This window comes from Melanerpes formicivorus, unplaced genomic scaffold (genome assembly GCF_026170545.1).
Source record: "Melanerpes formicivorus ecotype bairdi unplaced genomic scaffold, bMelFor1.0.p_v2 SCAF_69, whole genome shotgun sequence".
Taxonomy (NCBI): domain Eukaryota; kingdom Metazoa; phylum Chordata; class Aves; order Piciformes; family Picidae; genus Melanerpes; species Melanerpes formicivorus.
The window spans coordinates 551,765-577,099 of NW_027142421.1; the positions used below are offsets into that span (position 1 = coordinate 551,765).

The following is a 25,335-nucleotide window of genomic DNA, read 5'->3' on the forward strand; positions in this document are numbered from 1 at the left end:
TCAAAAGAGAAATAAGGCACAGATGTGGTATTCTTTAGTTATGGCAGAATAAAGACAGATGGTTTTAGAACCAGTAAGTTTCACCCAGAATAACTTTGACTTTTAAACTACTACAAACCAACCGCCTTAAAACACAACAAATTGCATACCCACAGTGGAAGGTGAACTAAAACACAGACAGATGTTTCCCTAAAGCATCATAGAAACAGCTCTATCCTATACAAACATATGTACACTATACACAAATCTGACCCTGACCTGAATCAGATTGATGCTAGCTTTGTCATCTGTATTACACAACTCGTTCCAAAACCCAGTTGAGGATGGTTATTTATTTTCTAACCTATAAACACTGACGGAAAATCAATTTGCTCTTTAGGTTGGAAGCTTGGATTGCATTTGTATAAATATCCTGTTGCAAAGAGGAAGAGTTTATTACCACTGAAAACTGGCAGCTGAAACCCAACAAGTGCCTTAACCTTTGAGGACCTGTGTTCAGTTGAAGATGATACTCCCCAGGTGGTCGCTCTGCAGGGCATACCTATGCTCACATGTGTCTAATCATCTAGGAGGAATCTTTCTGCACATCAAGACTTCCATAATTCATTCTGGGTGCAAACAAAACTGTTTAATAAACTTTGACCACTAAGGTACCATATCTTCCTTTGATCAGTAACACAGGCCACTGTGTTTTTCATAGATCAGTTGTTTGGACAGTGTAGGAGTGTTTTGAGGTCTGCTTTAGCAGGATATTTACACTTGAAAACACACCAGTGATCCAAACCGAGGACTAACATCTTTGATCAACCATAAACTGCCTTCCCTAGTCTTGACCTGACACCTCTCTGGGTGACAGCAAGGAAGCTTCGAGAAAGAGAAAGAAATTAATGAGCTGTTTCCAGGAACAAACTCATTTCTTCCCTTCTGAAGGTCTTTCTTACATGGCAATCCACTCCCAAGAGGTATCAGAAGTCACATAACATCAGTGCTACACCTTAGAAAAAAGCTCACATGCAAGGTTTAGCTGTGCATCGGTATCACGTTGAAGGGAAGCGAGTTGAAGCTGTGCAGCTCCTGCTGCTAAAACCAAACAGCCAAGGTGGGACAAGCACCTGGAAGCCTAAGTCTCGCTAAACTGGTGCTTTGACAAATTCTACATTCTACGCACACCACAGAGGAAAGACAGAAAAGGGGAAAAAAATCCCATGCTAGCCTTCAAATGGCATGTTCTCTTAAACTCTGGGGTGTTAGAAGCTGAAGGATGGCCGCATCCAGCAGATGTAGCCCCCATTCCCTATCCCAACATCGCCACCTACAAGGCCACAGCCTGTTTCAAGAGTAACAGAATCTCAGCACAGTGAGGGTTGAGTAGGAAGGGACCCTTGGAGATCATCCAGTTCAACCCCCCGGCTAAAGCAGCGTCATCCAGAGCAGGTTGTTCAGCATCACGATATTCAGGTGGATTTGGAATCTCTCCAGAGAAGGAGATTCTACAACCACTCTAGGCAGCCTGGTCCAGTGCTCTGTCATCCTCAAAGCAAACCAGACATCAGCTCAGCCCTCTTGGGTGAAGCTTGTCCTCACAGTCCTAACTGTGTGCCACCGATGGCTGCCCACAAGCATGGCTATTTCTTTCAGCCTTGCATATGGTGGCAAAAATCAGTGTGGTAATTCACTAAGTATAAGATTATTTAGTCTGGAGAAGAGGTGGAGGGGAGACCTCCTCACTCTCTACAACTACCTGAAAGGAGGCTGGATTTAGGTGGGTGTTGGTTTCTACTCCCTGTTATCAAGTGATAGAACAAGAGGAAATGGCCTCAAGTTGTGCCAGGGAAGGTAGGTTTAGATTGTGCATTAGGAACAATTTCTTCACTGAAAGACTGGATTGAAGCATTGGAACGGGCTGCCCAGGGAAGCGATGCAGTTGCTCTCCCTGAAGGTGTTAAAAAAAAATGCAGACATGGCACTTTGGCGTATGGTTTGCTGAGCATGGTGGTGTTGGGTTGACTGTTAGACTTGATGATCTTAGAGGTCTTTTCCAACCTTAATAATTCTACGAAATTTTAGCCTCAGGCATGTTTGGGTTTAGCCATCACTGAACAGCTAGCAGTGCCTGGCAATTCTGTGCAGTAGTGTGCACATCTGGGCTGGAGCCACACGCTCCTGCTGTTACTGTCCAGATGAGCTTTTTATTTTCCTTTGCTCAAGTAATACTGAATTAAGTCACTTCATTACACTTAATTGGAGCCAAGGGATATTTTCAGCCTCTGAGCCTTGGTGAAGATTCGCATTTGCTGAAGCTTTCTCTTCTCTCCTGCCCTTCCAAACTCATTTCTTTGAGCAGGTTTCTTTTTCTTGACATTCTGCCCTCACTACCTTTCTCTTGAGGATGGGTGGTTTAAATTCCTGCGTGCCAGCTGCCCTGTTAAGAATTCTTTGAGCCCGAAAGTACTTTATTAGCTGCCAATAATCGCCTCAAACAACTGCTAACCTCATAAAAGCCAAAAATCACATGGCATCTTTGAACTCTCTCTGGGGACTGCCAATGATGACTCAAGAGGCACCTTTTCTGTGCCCTTCAGAGACAAATTTTCCTGACCAGAAGAAGATGAAAAAAGGGTCCTATGTCAACTCCTGTTTCACCTGCTTAGCTTCAAGATCTGCACAGACTCCTCCATATGCAATCATATGTCAGGAAATATCAGGCTGTTATTTAAACCACTAGTCCAAAGGAAGTGTGAAACAACCTTTTTTTTGGCAATTTTTATTTTTAAAGTCAAAGGCAGCTGTTATGTTCTGGCTCATAAGATGCCTGCTAAAATGCAACAGAAGCCTTACAATTATTTAGGAAGTTCCTTCAAAAAACAGTAGTGTTTTGGGTTTTGGTTTTTTGTTGTTTTTTTTCCCCATGTAATTTAACCTTCTAGTGTTCCTAACAGGAAAAGAAAACATTATATTCCAAACTGAGACAAAAGGGAGAGGAAAAAAGAACTTTGGATTTCCCCCCCCGTCCCTCCCCAATAAAAGAAGGGAATTGATGATCAAAACCCCAGACTACTCAGAATACAGCTCCTTAGGGCATACTAGAGAAATCCAAGATGATTTTTTCCCCCTGTGCAGAGATATCAGCAAACTGCTAAATACACTTTTTACCATTTGTTTTCAAGAACATTTACAGGAGAAAGTCCCCCCAAGTCACCAGCGTGGCTGCATGTTGGAATCTGCAGCAGCAGCAGTGGCCTGTGGAGTCAGAACCTCACTGAAAAGTGATGAGCAACTTCTGCTATGTTTTTGTATGTGCTCTTACATTTTACGTGTACATGAAAAAGTCCTTTAAGCTGAAAGGGGAAGGGTGGAAAAGGGCACCTCCTTTTAACAGCTGCAAGAGTATGTGAGCCATGTCTTGCCCACCTCTGGGTGGATGATGACAAGTCTGCAGACTCAACGGAAGTTCCTTTAGCCAAATGTCTGCCTCCTTCCCACCAGTGAAAATAAATAAAGAAAGAAGAAAAAGAAACAAAACGGGAGCCTTGAGGGACTGGATGAGTCAGAGGCTAGTAATGAATTACACACACTCATTCTTGGGTCAGTGGTTCACACCTAGTCCATATCAGGAGGGACATGGATTGCTGTCAGCCTGGACCTGGAGGAAGCTGCTTTATAATTCCAAGCCCCAATGGCAGGATCTTTGGCACATCCACCAGCAGTGGCAGGAAGAGTACAATGAAAGAGACTTGAAAGACCCAAAAGGTGCCAGCAATATGTGCTCACAGCCCAGAAGTCAACTGTTTCATGGGCTGCATCCCCAGCAGCACGAGCACCAGGTCCAGGGAGAGGATTCTGCCCCTGTGCTCTGCTGAAACCTCACCCACAGTTCTGGGTCCAGAGAGTCCGCAGGACAGGAGAGACATGGACTTGTTGGAGCAGGGCCACAGGAGGGCCACAAAGATGATGTGAAGGCTGGAACCCCTCTGCTGTGAGGACACACTGAGAGAGTTGTTCAGCCTGGAGAAGCAAAGGCCTCAGAGAGACCTTATTGTGACCTTTCAGTACTTAAAGGGGCTTATAAGAAAGATGAGGACACCCTTTTTAGCAGAGCTTGTTGTAACAGGACAAGAAATGATACTTCTAAACTACAGGAGGGGAGACTTAGACTAGATAGGAGAAAGAAGTTTTTTACACTGAGGGGGGTGAAGTGTTGGCCCAGGTTGCCCAGAGAGGTGCTAAATGCCCCATCCTTGCAAACATTCAAAATCAGATTGTTTGGGGCTCTGAAGAAGCTGATCTAGTTGCAGATGCAGATGACTGCAGGGGTGTTGTACTAAATGACCTTCAAAGGTCCCTTCCAACTCAGATCAGTCTACGATTCTATGAAATACTCGCCAGCTCTGGAAAGTGTCCACCTACCTCACCCCCACTTGAGCTGCTGCCTGTGCTCCATACACAGGGAGGTCTCTAGCACCCAGTGATGCCCAGCACATGCAGATGTCAAAGGACCCAGTGCCAAAGGACATGTGTCATGGCTTAACAGTGCAATCCAATTTTGGCCTATTTCTGGTGTGGCATTTGAAACAAAGATATGAGGTTCCAACACCACTGCTGACACAGCCACTTCCAGAACAGTCTCCAATTTTTTTAGGAACAGGTTGTTAGGGGCCATATCCTGTGCTTTATTCTCTTTCCTGTAAAGTTTTACTTGCTTGCTCAGTTTACAGTAAAAAAAGGTTATACACACATAGAAGCTGACAGTTCTCCTACTCTGTGTCCTGCTTTGATGACCACCACAGAACAGCATATTGACTGCTTCCATAAACACTTGGCAGAGGTTTTCCTCCAGATCTGGAGATGGGATCTCTATTTGTGAAATTTAGACCTGACCAACAATCACCATTTTTTATTCCATGTGGCTCTGAATAAACAGTACAGCTATCATCCACAAAATCTGCATGTCTGTCTGGACTTCCACTAACTCTTCAAGTGGGCACATCCTAATCAGCAAGCATGCTACCTCAGGAGGCACTCCAGCAACCGGAAACGCAAAATAGAATAGAATAGAATTCACCAGGTTGGATAAGACCTTTGAGATCATCGAATCCAACCTATAACCCAACACCATCTAATCAACTAAACTACAGCACCAACCGCCCCATCCAGTCTCTTCCTCAACACCTCTAGTGATGGTGACTCCACCACCTCCCTGGGCAGCACATTCCAATGGGCAATGACTCCTTCTGTAAAGAACTTCTTCCTAACATCCAGCCTAAACTTCCCCTGGCACAGATTGAGACTGTGTCCTCTTGTTCTGGTGCTGGTTGCCTGGGAGAAGACAGCAACCCCTACCTGGCTATAACCTCCCTTCAGGTAGTTGTAGAGAGCAATAAGGTCTCCCCTGAGCCTCCTCTTCTCCAGGCTAAACAACCTCAGCTCCCTCAGCCTCTCCTCATAGGGCTTCCGCTCAGGGCCTCTCACCAGCCTTGTTGCTGTGTCTCAATGACCTTCTTAAATTGAGGGGCCAAGAACTGGACACAGTACTCAAGGTGTGGCCTAACCAGTGCTGAGTACAGGGGCAGAATGACCACCCTGCTCCTGCTGGCCACACTGTTCCTGATATAGGCCAGGATGCCATTGGCCTTCTTGGCCACCTGGGCACACTGCTGGCTCATGTTCAGCCTACTGTGAACCAGTACACCCAGGTCCCTTTCTGTCTGGCTGCTCTCCAGCCACTCTGACCCCACCCTGTAGTGCTGCATGGAGTTGTTGTGGCCGATGTGGAGAACCCAGCACTTAGATGTGTTAAATCTCATGCCATTGGAGTCTGCCCATCTGTCCAGCCTGTCGAGGTCCCTCTGCAGAGCTCTCCTACCCTCTAACACATCAACACCTGCCCCCAGGTTGGTGTCATCTGCAAACTTACTGATGATGGACTCGATCCCCTCATCCAGATCATTGATAAAGATACTAAAGAGCATGGGGCCCAGCACTGATCCTTGAGGCACACCACTAGTGACTGGCTGCCAGCTGGATGTGGCACCATTCATCACCAGGGCTTAGCCCTCCAGCCAGTTCCTAACCCAGCACAGAGTGCTGCTGTCCAATCCAGGGGCTGACAGCTTGGTCAGGAGTTTGTTGTGAGGGACGGTGTCAAAGGCCTTGCAGAAGTCCAGGTAGACTACATCCACAGCCTGCCCCACATCCACCAGGCAGTCACCTGATCATAGAAGGAGATCAGTGCAAAGGAAAAGCGCAAAGGAAACACTCATCTTCCAAAACCAACACTTTATCCCCATCACCTATATACCCAAGTATTTCCCTCCATTTCCCCAGAGACCACGCTCACCATGGAACAGCCAACAGCTTGTGATGCTGCTCTCACAAGCTTGTGATGTTGTCCACCAGCTTGTGATGTTACCCTCACAGCAGCAAATCATCACAGGCAGATCTCCTCAGATGGAGAGGCTGGAGAAAGGCTGGAGAATAAAGAACCAGGAAAGGCTGGAGAATAAAGAACCAGAAAAGAAAACACCCAGGAAATGTTCACAGAGAAAAGAAATGGAGCTTTTTAAAAACCCTGCTGTTTCTTTTTCTCTGCCTGCAGCAGAGGAACAGTTACAGTCCTGACACGTTTCAGTAGAAGTAATGAAACACTTTTCTACCACACCATTACTCTGACATTTAATTGACCATATATTTCCCTCTTCTAGCCTTACGTGATTCCCCCATCTGAAACCCAATCCTTTTCTAATTAATCATTCCATTTACACTTGTTTGGATTTTTGTGTCACACCTTCTACCCTGCCTCTCTCTCTCTTTTGCCTCTCTCATTGCCACTGGAAGCCCAGCAGTCCTTTGGTACCTGTGGTCAGCATACTGAATTTTCTTCTGGCTTTATTTATTTGAGTCCAGCTGAGAATAGGTCAAGCCTGGGCTACTTACTGGTTATTTCCAAACAGGCTATGCTCTTTACATTGGTAGTCTCATGCTGAAAGGGGATGCATGTATTTCAGGACACAAGAGCAATGCCAGCTTAACAATTTTGGTTCAAAAATGTACTGCTTCCTATCAAATTCTTGCTCTGTTTAAAGACAGCACAAAGATTGCAGGGAAGTAACACCATGGTCTACAACACCATGGATTTTCTCTGGATGAGGTCCATCCTGCACTTTACCATCCCCATTTCTCACAAGGAAAGGACCACATAATAACATAACCCCCTGAATGCGAACAAACCCAGCATTTACTTAGCAGCACAAGCTCAGCCTTCCCAGGGAGAGCAGCTGGTGGCACAGATCAAGCCCTTTCTTGTATACCTGTTCTGATGTTCCTGCAGCACTTGGTAGATGCTGATAAGGAAGGTTTGGTTTTTAAAGCTCCCCACAACGCAGTCCTTGTAGATGCGGAACTCAGCGGCTGTGACGGCCTCGCCCTCGGGAATCTGAGACAAATTGAATTTGAACTCCTTGTAGTGCCGCTGGTGAGGTGTGAACTCCTTGTCATACTCAACTGTGGATGGGAAAAAGGAAGGAAAGGGGAAAAAAGAGCCATGACTAAACATTAACAACAAATGGTTTCCACATGCTGCCATCTGTTCCTGCAAAAAAAAATATCCAAGAACCATTGTTTTTTTCCTCCTAAGGTAGGCTTGGTAAGTGCCAGGAAAGCTCCTGCAACTAAAGCCTTTCAAACACAGTACTACAAAAAAGATGAATGTTCCTCTTCTCTAGCCAACACCTTTGAGATTTCCTATTTTTTAACGAGAAGCCAGCTTGATCAGGTGAAATAAGAGCGTGCATTTGTGCAGCCCAGGGTACAGTTGACCTTCTAGGCTGCAAGTGCACATTGTTGCCTCAGGTCCAGCTTTTCATCCACCTGTACCTCCAAGTCCTTTTCTGCAGGGCTGCTCTCTTATCACATCATCCCCCAGCCTTCATTAAAAATGGAGATTGTCCCCATCCAGGTGCAGGACCTTGCACTTGGCCATGTTGAGCCTCATGAGGTTCACCTGGGACCACTTCTCCAGCTTGTCCAGCTCCCTCTGGCATATCTACCACATCATCCAGCTTGGTGTCATCTGCTTGAGGGGGCACTCAGTCCCACTGTCTATATCATTGATGAAGATATTGAACAGCACTGGTCCCAGCACAGCAGTTCATCTGAGTATGAGACAGCCAAGAAGTGATGCCCTTTGCTTGCTGTTCTTAGCCCTCAGGTAGCATGTTTATGAAAGGTGCAAACCACAACCCCTCCTTTTTCAGGCCTCACTATTTGCATTTTCTCTGCTTGAGGCTCCTTTCACAAACTCTCCTTCTAGTTCTGCTCTTGTACTACTTGATTACATGTTGGTTTAGTCTGACTTTCATTTATTGTTCATTATTTCTTCTAATTTTCTACTAGAAATTGCTCAAACCATTTACATATAATGCAAACATCCAAAACTGCATTTTTAAAACCCTGAAGGGAAAAAGAACTCAAAACCCTGTTCCCGTGAGTGCAACCGAAGGAATATGTCAGTGATGACTAAATCACCATTATGTTACCATTAGGGACATGATTCCATTCAGAAAAGGTGGTCAGGGAAGTACAGGCTCCTTTTCATGTTTGTCTTTCTGTTCACTTTTTGCCCCCCTGCTCACTGCCTTCATACATCACACTACAAAGGTGTCTATGAACCCACCCTCAGAACCTCCCATGAGGTAAACAAGCTCAGTTCACATCTGGGATATTGAACCACTAGGACAGTGACTTGTCCAAGGACAGCAAGGGAGGCTTCTGGTGGAGCCAGGAATGACAGTCAACATGCTTGAGGTTAGTTACTTTACCTACAGGTTACCTCCCCAGAAAGTAAATACATCTCCAGGCCACTGCAAACTATCCACAGTTTTTTTTCTGCTCTACCCTTCCTAGCTGCCTGTTTCTCCTCATCCCCCAGTCCCAGCTCCTCCCTTTCCTTTGGCAGCCCTTTCACAGCCCTTACACATGAGCTGCCTCATCTGGCCAGGTCCATGCCCTGGCTCCATGCAAGACAGTTAGTCACATCCTTCTTTTGGATGCTCACCTGGTAATATTTTCACCTCTGTGTTGATGGCTGCCAAGCATTTGGTGGGACACTACACTGGAGATCATAGAACCATAGGTCCTATACTAATGGACCTTGACCTTGTACACACTCCAAGAAGGAGCCCAAGGAGCCCAAGAAGGAGCCCAAGCTACTTCATCCAGAGGCAAGCTCTGCAGGGGGCACCTCCCAAAACAGAATGTTCACTTACTTCCAGAAGCTTGCAAGCATCCAACCAAAAAGAAACCAAATGTGGCTGTTTTCAGCAGGATGATGTGCCCAGCTTGGCCTTGCTTTTTAAAAAGCAGCCTTTATATGCTGCCACAAGACAAGAGGATGTAATTAATGGTGAAGGAATGTCTAAAATCCATGGGTTTAGAGAGAGACACTTAAGAAGCAATGATTTTACAAATAAAGGGGGTATAACACTGGCACAGGTTGCCCAGAGAGGGGAATGGAAACATTGCGGGTCAAGTTGTTTGGGACTCTTGTGCAACCTGATCTAGTTGAAAATGTTCCTGTAAGCAGCAGATATGATGCTTTGACTCCAAGTACCCTTTCCCAGTTTCTAACTTGCCTGATATATTTACAATAGTATTTTCCTGTTTTTTAGAACTTTCTTCCTTTATCCCTGTCCTTATCCATATACCCCACACAATCACAGAAGCTGACTCAACTCATTACAGAGGAAACATTCAAACTGATTTCACTATCAGGCCCAGCATAATAAACAACCTGAAATGCACAAACAAGGAAACCTTTTATTTTTTTTTCTTTCCTTTGGGCCTTCAGATTTTGTAATTCAGCTTTTTCTGGAAGAAGAAAGGAACGTTCAGGAAGAATTACAGTAAAGCTGGTGGTGTCCTCCTCAGCTGTCCTCAGAAGCATCCCTACACCACCACAGGATGGAAAAAAAGCCTGCATTAAGCTTGCATGAAGCAAGTATAAAAGTTTAATGAGTTGGAAAGTTTTTCTGGCTATGCATCTTCCCATGATACAATGGAGGGTGGCTTGTTATTTTCTTTGTGAGAGTGGTGAGATGTTTAAGTTCCCTATACTCATTGTCACCCAATCAAGCTAACAATCAACTGTTTTCATTCAGCATGACAGCTTAAAAATATAAAATACCAACAGTTCTTCTCTGGGGGCTTTTTACCCCCTGGAAACTGTTCACTTTTAACAAGCAAGTCAAGTTTTAGAACAGAAAAATTTGGAAAGGCAAGATCTGAGCTGCCTGTTCCCAGGGCAAATCAGTCTGTATCACTATCACATTACACCACATCAGATGACCTGGTATTCAAAATGCAGACGGCACAAGCCAAAATACAAGGCAACAGCAACAAATAAAAGACACTTTTGAAGCTGCTTTCCAGTTATTATTTTTCCTCACATGAATTTGTTTAGGTCAGTCTAGTTGGTGATATGTGAAATCCAAAGCTAATTTCCATCAGAAGATGGACACATGCGTGTCCCAACCACATAAAGCCTCTGAAGGGAAAATTGGGCAGCTCACAGCTGGGGCAGGTTAAAGCAAGTAGTCCCATTACCTCTCCCCACCACTGACCAGAATGTCAAGACCAAGGCAGGCAAAGTTTGGATTGGTAGAGTGAGGACATGAACTATAGCCCTATAAAATTTATCCTCATGGTCAATCTATATTATCTTGAACCTTATAACTCATTAGGTGGAGTAGCTCCTTGTAGACTATAGATCCAGGCATGCACATACCAGGGTGAGCTGGGTGAGTTGTAATGGAGTTAAATCTAGTTGGTGACCAGTTACAAGTGGTGTTCTCCAGAGCTTAGTGCTGGGGTCAGTACTCTATAATACCTCTACCAATGATCTGGATAAGCAAGTGCAACATCTTCCTTACGAGGAGAGACTGAGGGAGCTGCGTCTCGTTAGTTTGAAGAGGAGGAGACTGAGGGGTGACCTCGTTAATGTTTATAAATATGCAAAGGGTGAGTGTCAGAGGATGGAGTCAGGCTCTTCTCACTGATGCCCAATGACAGGACAAGGGGCAATGGGTGGAAGTTGAGGCATAGGAAGTTCCATGTAAACATGAGGAAAACTTTTTCACTATGAGGGTGATGGAACACTGGAACAGGCTGCTCAGGGGATTTGTGGAATATTTCTCTGGAAATATTCAAAACCTGCTTGGATGCATTCTTGTGTGATCTATTCTAGGTCATCCTGCTCTGGCAGTGGGGTTGGACTGCATTATCTTTTGAGGCCCCTTCCAACCCATAACAGTCTGTGATTCTGTGAAGGGCACCCTCAGTTGTTGTAGTGAGGTGGGGGTCCGTCTCTTTTCTGAAGGAACAAGCGATAGGACAAGAGGAAACAACCTGAAGTTGTGTGAAGGGAGATTTAGGTTAGATATTAGCAAGGGATTCCTTCACAAAGTGTTGTCAAGCCCTGGAAGAGGCTGCCCAGGGCAGTGGTGGAGTCCCAGTCCCTGGACAGATTTAAAAGCCATGTAGATGCAGTGCTGACAGACATGGTTTAGTGGTGCCCTGGCAACACTGGGTTAACAGTTGGACTTGGTCATCTTAAAGGTCTATTCCAAGTAAAAGAGTTCTATGATACTATGATCATGGGTGTATGTCCTCTGAGCAAAAGGGATTGTCCACTCCACCATACAGGTCTATGTTCCTGTTCCAGTTCAGGCTTTGGCTGCTCCTTTGCTTACAATGCCAAGGCCAAGAAGGGTCTGAATTGTGGCTCCTAAGAGTCCTCACCCTCTGTCTTTTCATTACAGCTCACTTCTGAGCAGAGCAGCTGCACATGCACAAAGAGTTAACAGAGCAGCCTGCCAGAAGCTCTTTACATTCCCTTTAGCAAATAATTTTAAATGCCACACAAACACAACACTATTGTTGATCAGTTAAAAAGGCAGGAATGGCAAAATTAGGGTTACTGTGGTTTTGCATTTTGTGTATTCTAATTCTAACCCAGTGTTGCAAAAACCAATTTCAGTACAAAATGTCCTTGGTTTAAAAATAACAAACTACTTACAATAGTTGTTACTTTGAAAACGCTGCACAGAAAAAAACATTTAATTAAGAAATTAACACAATGCATCTATTTTGGTAACTAAAGCATCCTACTGCCATCTGACCGAGTGATAGACACCCTGGACCAAAGGAAATGAAACCATAACAACAGTCATGGAAATCAGTTCTCCCTGTGTGCAGGAATCACAGAATGTTAGGGGCTGGAAGGGGACCTTGAAAGATCATCCGGTCCCCCTGCCAGAGCAGGATCACCTATACCAAACAACACAGGAACACATCCAGGCGGGTTTGTGGCTCTGCGTTGGACTCTTCCAAGCAGTTCCCTGTCCTTCTTGAACTGAGGGGCCCAGAACTGGACACAATATTCCAGATGTGGCCTCACCAGGGCAGAGTAGAGGGGGAGGAGGACCTCTCTTGACCTACTAACCACACCCCTTCTAATACACCCCAGAATGGCATTGGCCTTCCTGGCCAGAGGAGCACATTGCTGGCTCATGGCCAAATTTCCAGCATTTCTTTTTGGATCTATATGTATATTCAGAACCTGGAGCTCCAAAATAGAAATTATGAATAAATTATCTATATAAATAATTAGAATTGTTATGACAACCTGGGCCCTTTGGAAGGGGCAGAGAAGGAGCAGAGTCAGAAATGAATGAGAGACGATTATTTGGGATGGGACGCTGCATCCATCCTGTCCCCAGAAAGGCTGAAACTTCTGAAGAATCTTTTGCACCTCGAGATCTTCAATGATGACTTGGTTTTGCAACCACAGTCCAACAAAAACAACCAGGATTTATAGCCTGCTTAAGCAAAGTGAGTTTTGCAGAAGTGCTCATGAATTCAGTTTGAGTACACATAAAAGCCATTGCTACTCATTTCTTCTCAGCCTTCATACATGACCCCTCCCTAATAAAATGAGAAAGCCCCTGAAAACTGGAGCTGTTAACTGGAGGTTCACCATCATAGCTACATATCATAGAATCATAGAATGCATGGGGTTAGAAGGGACCTTTAAAGGTCACCTAGTCCAACCCCCTTCAGTGAGCAGAGCCATCTTTAACTAGATTGTAATGAACACCGAGGCAGTTTCTCCCTTTACATCACCAATTTTTGCATTAAGTCAACAGCATTTATCCCATCTGGAGCAATGAAGCAGTGGATTAGGTCTCAAATATTTTAAGCATTACCACAGCCCCAACAGTCCCCTCTAATAAAAGGACCACATACATGTATGATTGATCTGCTGCATCAACCTTACAGAAGCATCACCAGAATTTCTCCTGTGAATACTTTGCACAGGACACAAATACCCTCAACCTTGATCCCAATTCCTCTCCCTCTTCCTCTCCCTCTTCCTCTCCCTCTCCTCTCCTCTCCTTTCCTTTCCTCTCCTTTCCTTTCCTTTCCTTTCCTTTCCTTTCCTTTCCTTTCCTTTCCTTTCCTTTCCTTTCCTTTCCTTTCCTTTCCTTTCCTTTCCTTTCCTTTCCTTTCCTTTCCTTTCCTTTCCTTTCCTTTCCTTTCCTTTCCTTTCCTTTCCTTTCCTTTCCTTTCCTTTCCTTTCCTTTTCCTTTCCTTTTCCTTTCCTTTTCCTTTCCTTTTCCTTTCTTTTCCTTTCTTTTCCTTTCCTTTCCCTTTCTCTTTTCTTCTCTTTTCTTTTTTCTTTTCTTGTCTTGTCTTTTCTTGTCTTTTCTTGTATTCTCTTCTCTTTTCTTGTCTTTTCTTTTCTTGTCTTTTATCTTTTCCTTTCCTTTTTTTATTTTTTTTCTTTCCTTTTCTTTCCTCTTTTTCTTTCTCTCTCTCCTTTCTTTTTTGCTTTCTCTTGCTTGCTTGCTTTCTCTCTCTTCCATTTCTTTTCTCTCTTTCTTTCTCTCCTCTCCTTCTCCCTCTCTCTCTTTCCCTCTCTCTCTCTCTTTCTCTCTGTTTTTTCTTTCTATTAGATTTTCTATGTAATCTATCAGGTCAAGACACCAAATCTCACAACCAGTCCCACTTCATGGAGAGACAATCACAACTGTGGAGGCAGTGTTACTACTAAAGATTAAAGCTGACCTTTATTACTGGAATTGGCAGCATTTCCAAAATACTGTGTAAAAAACCAAAAGAGCAGAGAGTACAACCCAAAGAGTGCATGGTACCAGTTTAACATCTTACAATGGGAGAATAGAAAGAATAAAAGACTTCACAGATACTTTCTGCTATTTAACAAGTCAATGCAAATTTGTACTGAATGGATCCACAGGCCAGTACCAAAACCAGGTGGTACCTGAAAGTAGTGAGGATGCATCAGGTAAAGGATCACTGCTGTCTGGCTTTCACTCCAAATTTAGACCAGATCTAAGGAATGCATATTTTACACTGCGAGTGGTTAAACCCTGGCCCAGGTTGCCCAGAGAGGCTGTAGATGCCCCATCCCTGGAAACATTCCAGGTCAAGTTGTTTGGGGCTCTGTGCAACCTGACCTAGTTGATGATATCTCTGCTCACTGCAGGGGCACTGGATTAGATGACCTTTAAAGGTCCCTTCCAACCCAAACCATTCTATGATTCTACAATACAGTACACGCTGCTGGGAGTTGGATATCAGGCTAGAGAGAGATGTGGTCTAATCATCTGCAGTGACCTCCTAAACTGAGCACTTGTTAGGGATAGGACTGACAACTTTCTCTCTACAGTAAGGACTCAAAAAAGGCAAAACCTTCCCATTCTCCAAACTAATTTTTATTGGCATGCCATTTTACAAGTAGTAAGCAAGAAAATTCTTTCAAATAGAAGAAACAGGCGAGACATTAAAAAAGGTCTGAAAGCAAATCTTCCCATACCCAACATGCACAAGAGTGGAAGAGATCCTTTCATAAGCACCTTGCTCTCTGCCCAACAACTTCAAATACCTTCCACCACCACAACGCTACAGAGGCACTCAAGATCTGAGACTGTTTCCTTCCATCAACCTGACTGTGGCAACAGATCTGTCCTCTACATCAAGCACATTACATACTGCTCCTGATGCCATTCTCCTATGAGCCAGGTCTCCCTAAACCCCTCCTTCTTTACCCCCTTCTGAGAATGAATGAGCAAAACCAAGTGATTTTAAGAAAGGAGCAATCCCTCTGCTTCCCAGACATTCTCCCCCCCCCCCCCCCCCCCGCCCTTTGAAGTACAGTATCCCAAATGAATGGTTTGTTCTTATGGAGAAGAGCATGCAAAAGCTCCCTGCATATCAGTAATGAAATTTTCCACTTGGACTCCTGGTGTTAAAAAGCAGATTTAAAACTGGGGGGAGGGGGGAGGGAAGTCAAGATACTTATGGATGAATCTGACATTGGACCTTTTGTTGGCCCCTCTGGGTCCAGCTGTGGTGGTCTAGTGACAATGGTTACCATAAATATAATGCAACTGGAGGTTAATGCCTAAACAGCTTAGAAATAAGATGCTCTAAGGCTATGAACTCCAAAAGGGTCCCTTCTTTAAAACAATTGTAATATCACATCTGGGCCACCACAATACGAAGTGGAGTGATGCCAGTGTCCATCCAGTGAAGACCTGGCTTTCTGCTCAATAGCTGCGAGTCCCACAAAATAATGACTCAGAAAAAGAACCCTTTGCTAACCTAATCCAAATGTAATTATGGAGATTAAATTTAAACAATAGCAAATAGCTCTCGAAACATAACACTTCAAAGGAGAAGAGCCTCTTACTTTTGGACAAAAAAATACAACTGAGCTCCCCTTTGTTTCTTTGTGCTGGGAATCAGGCTGGAAGCGGCTTGTAAAATCAGATTAAAACAGTTTTAAAAAATCAGTTGCACAACAGCCTTCCTTTCAGGATTATTGAACCAAAGGCAGACTAAAATTCAAAACACTGCACTACCAGAAGGTACTAAGAGGCGCTCTCATAGTATCCACAAGGTTGCCTACTGCGAGGCCAAAAAAGCTTTCCCACTCTGTGGTGGGAGGCAAGGTGACAGTGGGGACCAGTCTTGCTCCAGTACACGATGAGAAGAACTAAAGTGAAGGTGAGGAGGAGGAGAAGAGCCCTTGTCAGACAGCTCTGGGGAGCTCCAGCGGCTTACTGCAGGCCACCAGCATCTCTACCAACAGCGCTCACTTTTGAGCTTCTTGGACTGTCCCTCTGGCAATAATCTAGTTGAAATAATCCAGTTGAAGATGTCCCTGCTGAGTGCAGGGGGGGCTGCACTAGATAACCTTTAAAGGTGCTTCTCAACCCAAACCATGCAATGATTCTATGGTTCTGTGACTCCAATAACACAAATCACTTTGCAATGGCAAAGGCAGCCGCCTCCTTCGCCCCCTCCCCATGGCTTCCCAAGACAAATGTGAACAACACCAGCATTTTCTCTCCATATGCTGGCACACTTGGCAAGTGTCTGCACTGCGAACAGTGCTTTCTCTGAGGAAAACAAAACATCTTTCTGCTAAAGACATGCCAAATGGCTTTATCAAAGGCACTACTGTGTACGTTTTTGTGGCAGTATCAATGCAGTCCCCACTGAGAAGCTGATAAAGACACCAACTGCAAAAACACCCCTTTGGAAGAAGGGATCTGGAGCTATTTCTGCATTCTCAAATAATTTATGATTAAAATAATATTGTGCTTTCCAAAACAAATTTCTGTTTCACAGCCGGGTTTCACATGCACAGAGAAGGCTGTTCAGATAAGAAGACGATGCTGTCAGACAGTGAAACACGACAGGAAGCACTCTGTAGCTATATGTGTGGAGGGACAAAGATGCTCTCACCACTCCCGTTTGCTCCTTAGTTTTATCTTTGCTGCTGTCTCCATGCTCATACTGTCTGGAACATTTTGAGCACTTGTGGAAATCTTCTGCTCGTAGCATTTCACAGAATCAAGGAATCACAGAAGGCCAGGTTGGAAGGCACCTCAAGGACCATCTGATCCAACCTTTCTAGGTAACAGCATAGTTCAAATGAGATGGCCCAACACCCTGTCACACTGAGTCTCAAAACTGTCCAATGCAGGGGAATGCACTACTTCTCATGGGAAATTTTTCCAATGCCTAACTATTCTCATAGAGAAAAATTTTATTCCAGATCCCAATCAGAACCTCCCAGAAGTAACTTGTACCCTTGTCTTTTCCAACTTCTTGGTAGCTACCCTTTATGTACTGGTAGGTGACAATAAAGTCCCCCCTAAGCCTTCTCAAGGCAGAACAAACCCAGTTCTCCCAGCCTTCCTTCCTATGGCAGGACTTCCAGTTCTCTGGATGCTTTCCAGCCTGTCCATGTATTTTTGTACAGGAGAGAGCAAAACTGAACGCAGTGCTCCAGGTGTGGTCTAACAAGCACTGAGTAGAGTGAGATAATGACTTCTTTACCTCTGCTGGTGATGCCCTTGTTGATGCAAACCAGCATCCTGTTGGCTTTCTTTGTGGCTGCAGCACACTGTTCACCCATGTTGAGCTTGTTGTCCACCAAGATCCACAGGTCACAGGACTGATCTCCAGCCAGGTGGATCGCAGTCTGAGCTGCACTCACTCCTGGGTTATGTATTCACAGGGGCAAGACTCTACACTTGTCCCCATTTAACTTCTTTTAAGGTTCTTGCTAGCCCACTCCTTCAGCCTGTCCAGGTCTTCCTGGAGGGTGGCATGCCTTTGTGGAATGCCAACCTTCCCACTCATTTTGGTGTCATCTGTAAACTTCATCAGGATGTTCTTCATTCCAACATCCAGACCACTTATGAAGATATAAAACAGTATTGGGCCCAGTATTGATCCCTGGGGGACCCCATTTGTGATTGGCTGCAAGGTTGAGAAAGAACTATTTACTACCACCCTCTGGGTATGGCCTGTCAGCCAGTCCCCACCGACTGCATGGGCCACTTGTCTAGGCCATAATGCATCAGTTTCTCTAGGAGAAGGTAGTGGGGGGACTGTGCCAAAAGCCTTGGGGACGTCCAGGTAGACAATGCCAACTGCTCACCCTTCATCAACCAAGCAAGTTACTTTGTTATAGAAAATGATCATGTTTCTCAAGTACAATTTGCATCTGGTGAATCCATGTTGGCTTTTCCCAGTCACAACCTTCAGTTTACTTGTGACAGTCCCCAGGTGAATTTGTTCCTTAACCTTCCCAGGGACTGAAGTGAGGCTAATGGGTGTATAATTACCTGGGTCCTTCTTGGAACCCTTCCTATATAGGGGGGTAACATTAGCCTTTCTTTAGTTTTTCCATTGGATGTCTCCCAATCTCCATGACTTCTCAGAGATTATGGCAAGCAGCATAGCAACAACATCAGCCAGCTCTTAGCAGCCTCAGGTTGATGTCACCTGAGCCCATTAAACTGTATGGGTCAAGCTCCTGTAATAGTGAACACTGCAATAGTGAACACACCAACTCTTCCTTCACTGAAGGCGGGTCTGCATCTGCATCAACCTGCGGCTTTGTTCCCATAGCCTGAGACCCAATGGCACTGGTAAAGACAGAGGTGAAGAAGGTGTGGAGGACCTCTGCCTTTTGTAGCTAATGTATCTGAAGAACCTTTTCTTGAAGTTTTTAATGTCTCTGGCCAATTCCAGTGCAGGCTGAGGTTTTGGTTTCCTAACTGCAACTGTACATCCCCTGGTGATGCCCTTGTTCCACTTTTCCATCTCTGCTACATTTCCATTTTGTTTCTGAGCAGACTCAGAAGCTCAGATTTAAGCCAAGGGGCTCTCTTGTTCTGCCTACTTATCATAGTATCATAGTATCAGTCAGGGTTGGAAGGGACCACAAGGATCATCTAGTTCCAACCCTCCTGCCATGGGCAGGGACACCCCACACTAGATCAGGCTGGCCAGAGCCTTGTCCAGCCTGGTCTTAAACAACTCCAGGGACGGGGCCTCAACCACCTCCCTGGACAACCCATTCCAGTGCTTCACCACTCTCATGGTGAAGAATGTCTTCCTCACGTCCAGCCTGAATCTCCCCACCTCCAGCTTCATTCCATTCCCCCTAGTCCTATCACTACCTGAGATCCTGAGAAGTCCTTCCCCAGCCTTCTTGTAGGCCCCCTTCAGATACTGGAAGGCCACAATTAGGTCACCTCAGAGGTCCACCACCTGGAAGGCCACAATTAGGTCACCTCACTTCCCTTGTCTTTAGAGGGAATGAACAGGTTTTGTGTGTTCCTGAAAAACTCCCAGCACTCGCTAGCTCCTTTATCCTCCACGGAGGCTTCCCATGGCACCCCTTCCAAAGGAGCCCTGAGCACACTGAAATTTGCTCTTCTAAAATCTAAATCCTCTGGTTTGTAACTAACCCTTAATGTGCTCAGCAGTATCCCAAACTCCCCAATACCGTGATCACTGCAGCCAAGGCTGTCGCTAACAGAGATATTACAAAGTAAGTTTTCTAGGTTAGTGAGCAGCAAGTCCAGCACTGCCTCATTCCTGGCTGACACATCCAACTTTTGTATGAGGGAGTCCACTATCCATTCCAGGAAGTTGCTGGATGACAGATGAACTGCTGTGTTGTTCTTCCAGCAAACATCTGGTTAATTAAAGTCTCCCATAAGAACCAGGTTTTTTTGACCCAAAGCTGGCTTAAAGTGACTCAAGAATTGCCTCACTGGTCACGTCATCTCGGTTTGGGGGTTGGTAACAGATGCCTACTGTAAGGTATTTCTTGGAGATGATATCCAGAGGCTTCCATAGTTACCATAGTTGACTTCAACACTTTCAAGATTCTCTTTAATACAGAGTGCCTCTCCATCACCTCTTCTGCCCTGTCTGTCTTTACAAAACAGCCTAAGCCATCTATGATGACCCTCCAGTTGTGTGGGTTGCCCCACCAAGTTTTGGTCATGCCTGTGATATCATAACTGTCTGACTAGGGACAGAGCTCCGGTTCCTCTTGTTTGTTTCCCAGATATTGTGCACTAGTATACACACAACTTTAGGTGACTGGGGGTTTTATTCTCACTTAGGGAGACAGCTGAGGCACATTTTACACTACTCCGGTTGGCCTGGTGAATTCCATGATTGGTTGTAGTTGTGATGGTGGCTTGAACATTGCCATTTTGGATCCCTCCCCCCAGGTCTTTCAGTTTAAAGCCTGCCTTGGCAGGTTGGCCAGCTTGCTGTCAAAGACTCCCCTGCCTCTTTTAGACAGGTGGATTCCATCCCTTCCTAGCAGCTTGTAGTCTTCATCAAAGGTCCCATTATTATATAAACCAAAACCCTCAGAGTGACACCCACCATTCAGCCAGAGTTGATCAGCATCATATGTCTATTTCTGTCTGCCCCAAATCCTTATACTATCAATCTGTGCCTCTGCTCCGCTAATGCTGCGCAGCATGGGTACTGTTTTGTGTTACTCAGCCACTCACAGCTCATTCATCTGTGCACACCTTGTGCAGGTACTTACCTTTCCCTCAGGGAAAGGGGTTTGGCCACTCACCGCAGCCTGTTGCCTGTACTGAAGATTCCTCTGTTACCAGTTCTTTCTGGGTGCCTCAGACATCAATGGGGCTTTCGCTAAAGAAGCAGAGGTTTTCGTCCTGAGGCAAGTATCCACCATTTTGGTAGAACCAAGCTAGCTGCTGTCTAAGCTTTTGCACTGTCCTCATGCTCCCTGCCTGCCTGAACTGCCATGCAAACTACCATGGATGACCACCACCAGTGGGGCTCATGTGTCCAGCAGGCAAAGCTACTGCAGTTCCACCCCACACACTCTCCCACATGCCATGCTCACTGTGCTGGGAAGAGCTACTTGCATATCCTGCTGGTGAGCAGGCTGGCTCTCTGAGCTTGTCACACAGCATGCTGCATATCCTGCTGGTACAGCTGCCAGTACCCAGCTCCCTGGAAGCCCACAGCTGCCCTGGGAGCATTGACTGGCTCTGGAAATGTTTTCAGGATTTTCATTTAAATGGTGTAGCAGTGGCCTGGCTTATCTTGTATTACCTCTCAAAATTATCTGCCCTTCCGCAGGAATTTAAGGCAGTCCAAACCAATTCACTTGCAAATTTGAGCTAAATTTCAACATCAAAGTTGTACAAACTGGGAAAATTTTCTTTAATTTATGGGCATTTCCCTCTCTGCATTTTTCAGTGAGGAGGTATTATATTTGTCAGCAAGACTGTGAATCCAGAGCCTTCCGGTGTAGGCCCAGCACTCTGTGGAGCTCAGTTTAGACAAGCCAAGCTCTGGGCACATTCATTCTCCATGGAACCCACGGGAGGCATGTAGCCAGAGACAGCCAGAGGATGCTCTCAGTAAGCTTTAGTCATAACAATGAAGCTCTCCTGCCCTACCAAACCCTTGAAAACCCATTTTCCCATCTGCTCACTAGCCATGCTAGCAGCAGGGTGCACTCTGGAAGGTGACTTTTTGCACTTCTGAAATTTCATCTGCTGTTGACCAATGTAACGACGCTGTGGAGAGCCAAGCAGCAGTCAGGCGCATAAAAGTTTGCAGCCACTACAGGTGGTTGGAGCAGGGGTTACAAAATGGTCATTCAGAGTTTTAGCTAACCTGCAGCCTTTTGGCTTCTCAGAGAGATGACTTAACAAATAAAATAAAATAAAATGGTAGCATCCAGCTTTAACAATCTGAGTAGGGGTGAAGAATTTCACCCTGAGGAAAGAGAATATCTAAAATAAGAAAAAAACCCCACTTGACAAAAAGCCCCATTGTGCCAAACAGCTACTCTCTAAACTTTCATTTTCCATTACTTTTTTTTATATTCCCATATTCCCCCAGTGACCAGAAGCATACTTGGAATGTCTCTGTCCATCTGATAAAGCCATCAGTGGCTGCAGCCCCACAGCTTCTTTTCCCAGGGATGAAACATGGTGCCCAGCCTGTTTCCAAGCCAGGGAGATGCAATGCTTTGGGAAAGATGGGAGAGTCCTGATGAGGGTGGGAAATCCTAGGGAAAAATCAGGCTTGAGGGAAAACACCATTAAAAAAAATAACTATTAAAGGAGGATTTGTGGAATAAGTTTTAGTTCCACATAGCTGGCTTGACTTTAATACAGTAGCTTAACTGGGTAGCTCACCTGAAAAACATCCAGGAAAAGGGACAGCCTTTGCCAAGTTCTGTTTTTCTTTTTCTTTTGGCTTCTATTTTTTTCTCCCCTTCTCACTTTCACAAAATACACTAAGCAATCCATGGGCTCTAAGCCTTTAAAAATCAAAGTTACATTCAAATGGCCTTAAAGTAACAACACATAAATGGACTCCAAAAGTTCTCATGTTAAGAGCTAGGAAATTAATAAACATCACTGGTTTGACAACCAACTTGGAATGTCAGCGTCACTGGCTTTCACTTTATCTTGACCCTCCTCCTTTAATAAGGAGGCTTCTAGAGACAGAATCTAAAATGAACACATCTAAACTGAATGTCAGTGTCACTGGCTTTCACTTTATCTCGACCCTCCTCCTTTAACAAGGAGGCTTCTAGAGACAGAATCTAAAAGGAACATATCTAAAATGAATGTCAGTGTCACTGGCTTTCACTTTATCTCGACCCTCCTCCTTTAATAAGGAGGCTTCTAGAGACAGAATCTAAAAGGAACACATCTAAAATGAATGTCAGTGTCACTGGCTTTCACTTTATCTTGACCCTCCTCCTTTAATAAGGAGGCTTCTAGAGACAGAATCTAAAATGAACAAACCTAGAATGAATGTCAGCATCACTGGCTTTCACTTTATCTTGACCCTCCTCCTTTAATAAGGAGGCTTCTAGAGACAGAATCTAAAATGAACAAACCTAGAATGAATGTCAGTGTCACTGGCTTTCCCTTTATCTTGACCCTTCTCCCTTAATAACCAGGCTTCTAGGGACAGAAACTAAAATGAATACAAGGTGTTAAAATCCTCAACAGAACTCCTTACCCAAAAATTCATTTGGAAACATTTGGTTTCTGTGTCTTCCCTCTCTGTGATTCCTGTCAAGGCAGTTTGGGTCTTCCCAGCATTCTTCTGCCCCACCCAATCCAGTCTTGTCATCACTGATTTCATTTTTCTGCTCTTCCTCTCTTACTAATGCACTCCTCACTTGCCTCTACTGGTCACATCTGATTTTGGGCGAAAAACATCAAGTTTCTTCCAACATTTAGCAAATATATACATAGAGTGATTGACTTAAATAAATACCCACAATTGATCTCAAACTTTGGTCTTAAAACATGCCTTTTATCTTTGGTGATTGAAGTGGTTTTCATGTTATCAGCAGCTAAATTGCCCAGACACGGATTTTAGTTTATGGTTCAGAGATGAGCAGATAGGGTTACAAAAAATTTGCTTTTATTTTTTTTGCCTTAATTTTTCCTTTGAGTCTTCTAATTTTTTTTATATTTTTTTAAAGTTACTTTAGTATGGTAATGCTATAAATCTGACAGCATTAGCAAGGCTTGCAGCAGTGTGCCCTTGTTACCATGAAGGTCAATGCACCCTGGGGTGTGTTAAGAAGAGTGTGGCCAGCAGGCCAAGGGAGGTTCTTCTCCCCTTTCCCTCTCCCCTATGGAGACCACACCTGGAGTATTTTGTCCAGCTCTGGCCTCCCCAGTTCAAGAGAAACAGGGAACTATCAGAAAGAGTCCAGTAGAGGGTATAAAGACAGTGAGAGAACTGGATCATCTCTCTGATGACAAAAGGCTGAGAGATCTGGGTCTCTTTAGCCTGGAGAAGCAGCTTGAGAGAGGCTCTCTTGACAAACACACAGAGGGCAGGGTGATCTGATGAGTGAAATCCTTTCTAATGTACATCTACTGAATAATTTTTCCTTCTGCACACTAAATCACCCTAACAAGTGGGGTTGTGATTCACATGAGTGAAGGTTTCTACTACCATTCCTGGGTAGAGGCAGCAAGGCTAAAGCTTCACATACTGTTTGCACACAGATAACTGGCAATTAATTAGGGCATGTCCTACTAAAGAACTTCCTCCAGCCAAAACAGAAGCATGTTGTATAACTGGTGTGATGTTCTTAGCAGCAGCTGTTACCATGTGGAGAAATCTCCAACTCAGAAACAGCAGTGATGAAGCACTCCAAGAAGAGTAATGACTTGCTCGATATTAAGGGAACAGGATAAAAATTATACCAAAAACTGTGTACACTAAGTCTCTCAGAGTGTTGTCAGTCAGAAAACACAACAGGACCTCAAAAGAAAAATACACCATGTTTAAAGTGTTGTCTCTATTGAACTGGAATTGAGTGGGCTAGGGCAAGAAGCGGGTAGAGAGGAAACCCCTTGTATTTATCTAACCTACATGGATGCGAATGCTCACATGGGTGTTGTAACAAGACTGGGGACTTCGAAAGCTCTAATCAGTAGATGCATGAGCAAATATTTATTCTGATCCATTCCAAGTCTCTGTGGTTTGTAAATCCTCAAGAAGAAAAAAAAAAAAAAGAAGAAATAAATCTCCAGAACAAACGAGTCTAGACCACGGATTTGGGCTGCTTTCTGCAAGTTAGAAAATGACAGGAAATAGGCCAGCTCCACGGAGGGAGGTTTTAGCAGACGGTTTAGGTTGTTTTCTGAAGGCTTGTGATTACCTGGAGCATATGCAGTGGTTTGGGTAGCTCAGGAGAATTCTTTTGGGCATTGTTTAAAGCTTAATCTCTGCACTACACAATTCCACATGCTTGATGTCGCAGTGAGGTGTTGATGTATATAACCTCGCAGATTCTTTCTGACCCGTGCTTTTTATTCAGAGACGTACAAAGAGCCCTCAACCCCAAGAATAATGCCTTTGTATTGCGAGATCCTGAAGAGTTTCTAGCAACATTATTTCTCCAAACCTATGGAGAGAAACACTTGATATCTTTCCATCAGAGGAAAATCTGAGCCGGAAAATATTGCAGATAGAAGGTTTATATTATTTGGGATAGCATCCATTCAAAGTGTTAGAAGATCTTTCCATCCAGCATTAGAAAACCTTTTCTATGGGGTGAAGACAAAGTTTCTGCCATTACCATATGGAAAAATCCCAAAGCTTGACCCACTCAGCTTCAGGCTGAGCTGCAAAGAGTTTGGGTGAAACAGAGCTCTCAGCTCCTACTGTGGACACCGAGATAAGACTAGGGACAGAAAAAACATTGGTAAATGCAATACATTCTCTCAAAGACAGGATTTTATTATAAATCCCCCCAAACCTGATGCTTAACAACAGTAAAGTTGATACAAAACTTGAGTACATATTTTCACCTTGGATTTCTGGCTTAATTTTATTAAAGCTTTTTTCCCACTGCAATTGTCCTGCTGTTTTTTCAGAGTAGTTCATGGTGGCAAGAGC

General features: G+C 44.5%; 1 protein-coding gene across 2 annotated transcripts in view; it reads right to left on the minus strand.

Moving 5' to 3' along the window:
* Positions 1 to 25,335, minus strand: part of BMP6 (bone morphogenetic protein 6) — a 107,042-nt gene that overhangs the window by 26,697 nt on the left and 55,010 nt on the right. For both annotated transcript variants that reach the window (XM_068162977.1, XM_068162978.1), the window contains exon 2: positions 7,308 to 7,500. In XM_068162977.1, coding sequence (XP_068019078.1) covers positions 7,308 to 7,500 — 193 coding nt within the window. The remainder of the gene's footprint in view (positions 1 to 7,307; positions 7,501 to 25,335) is intronic.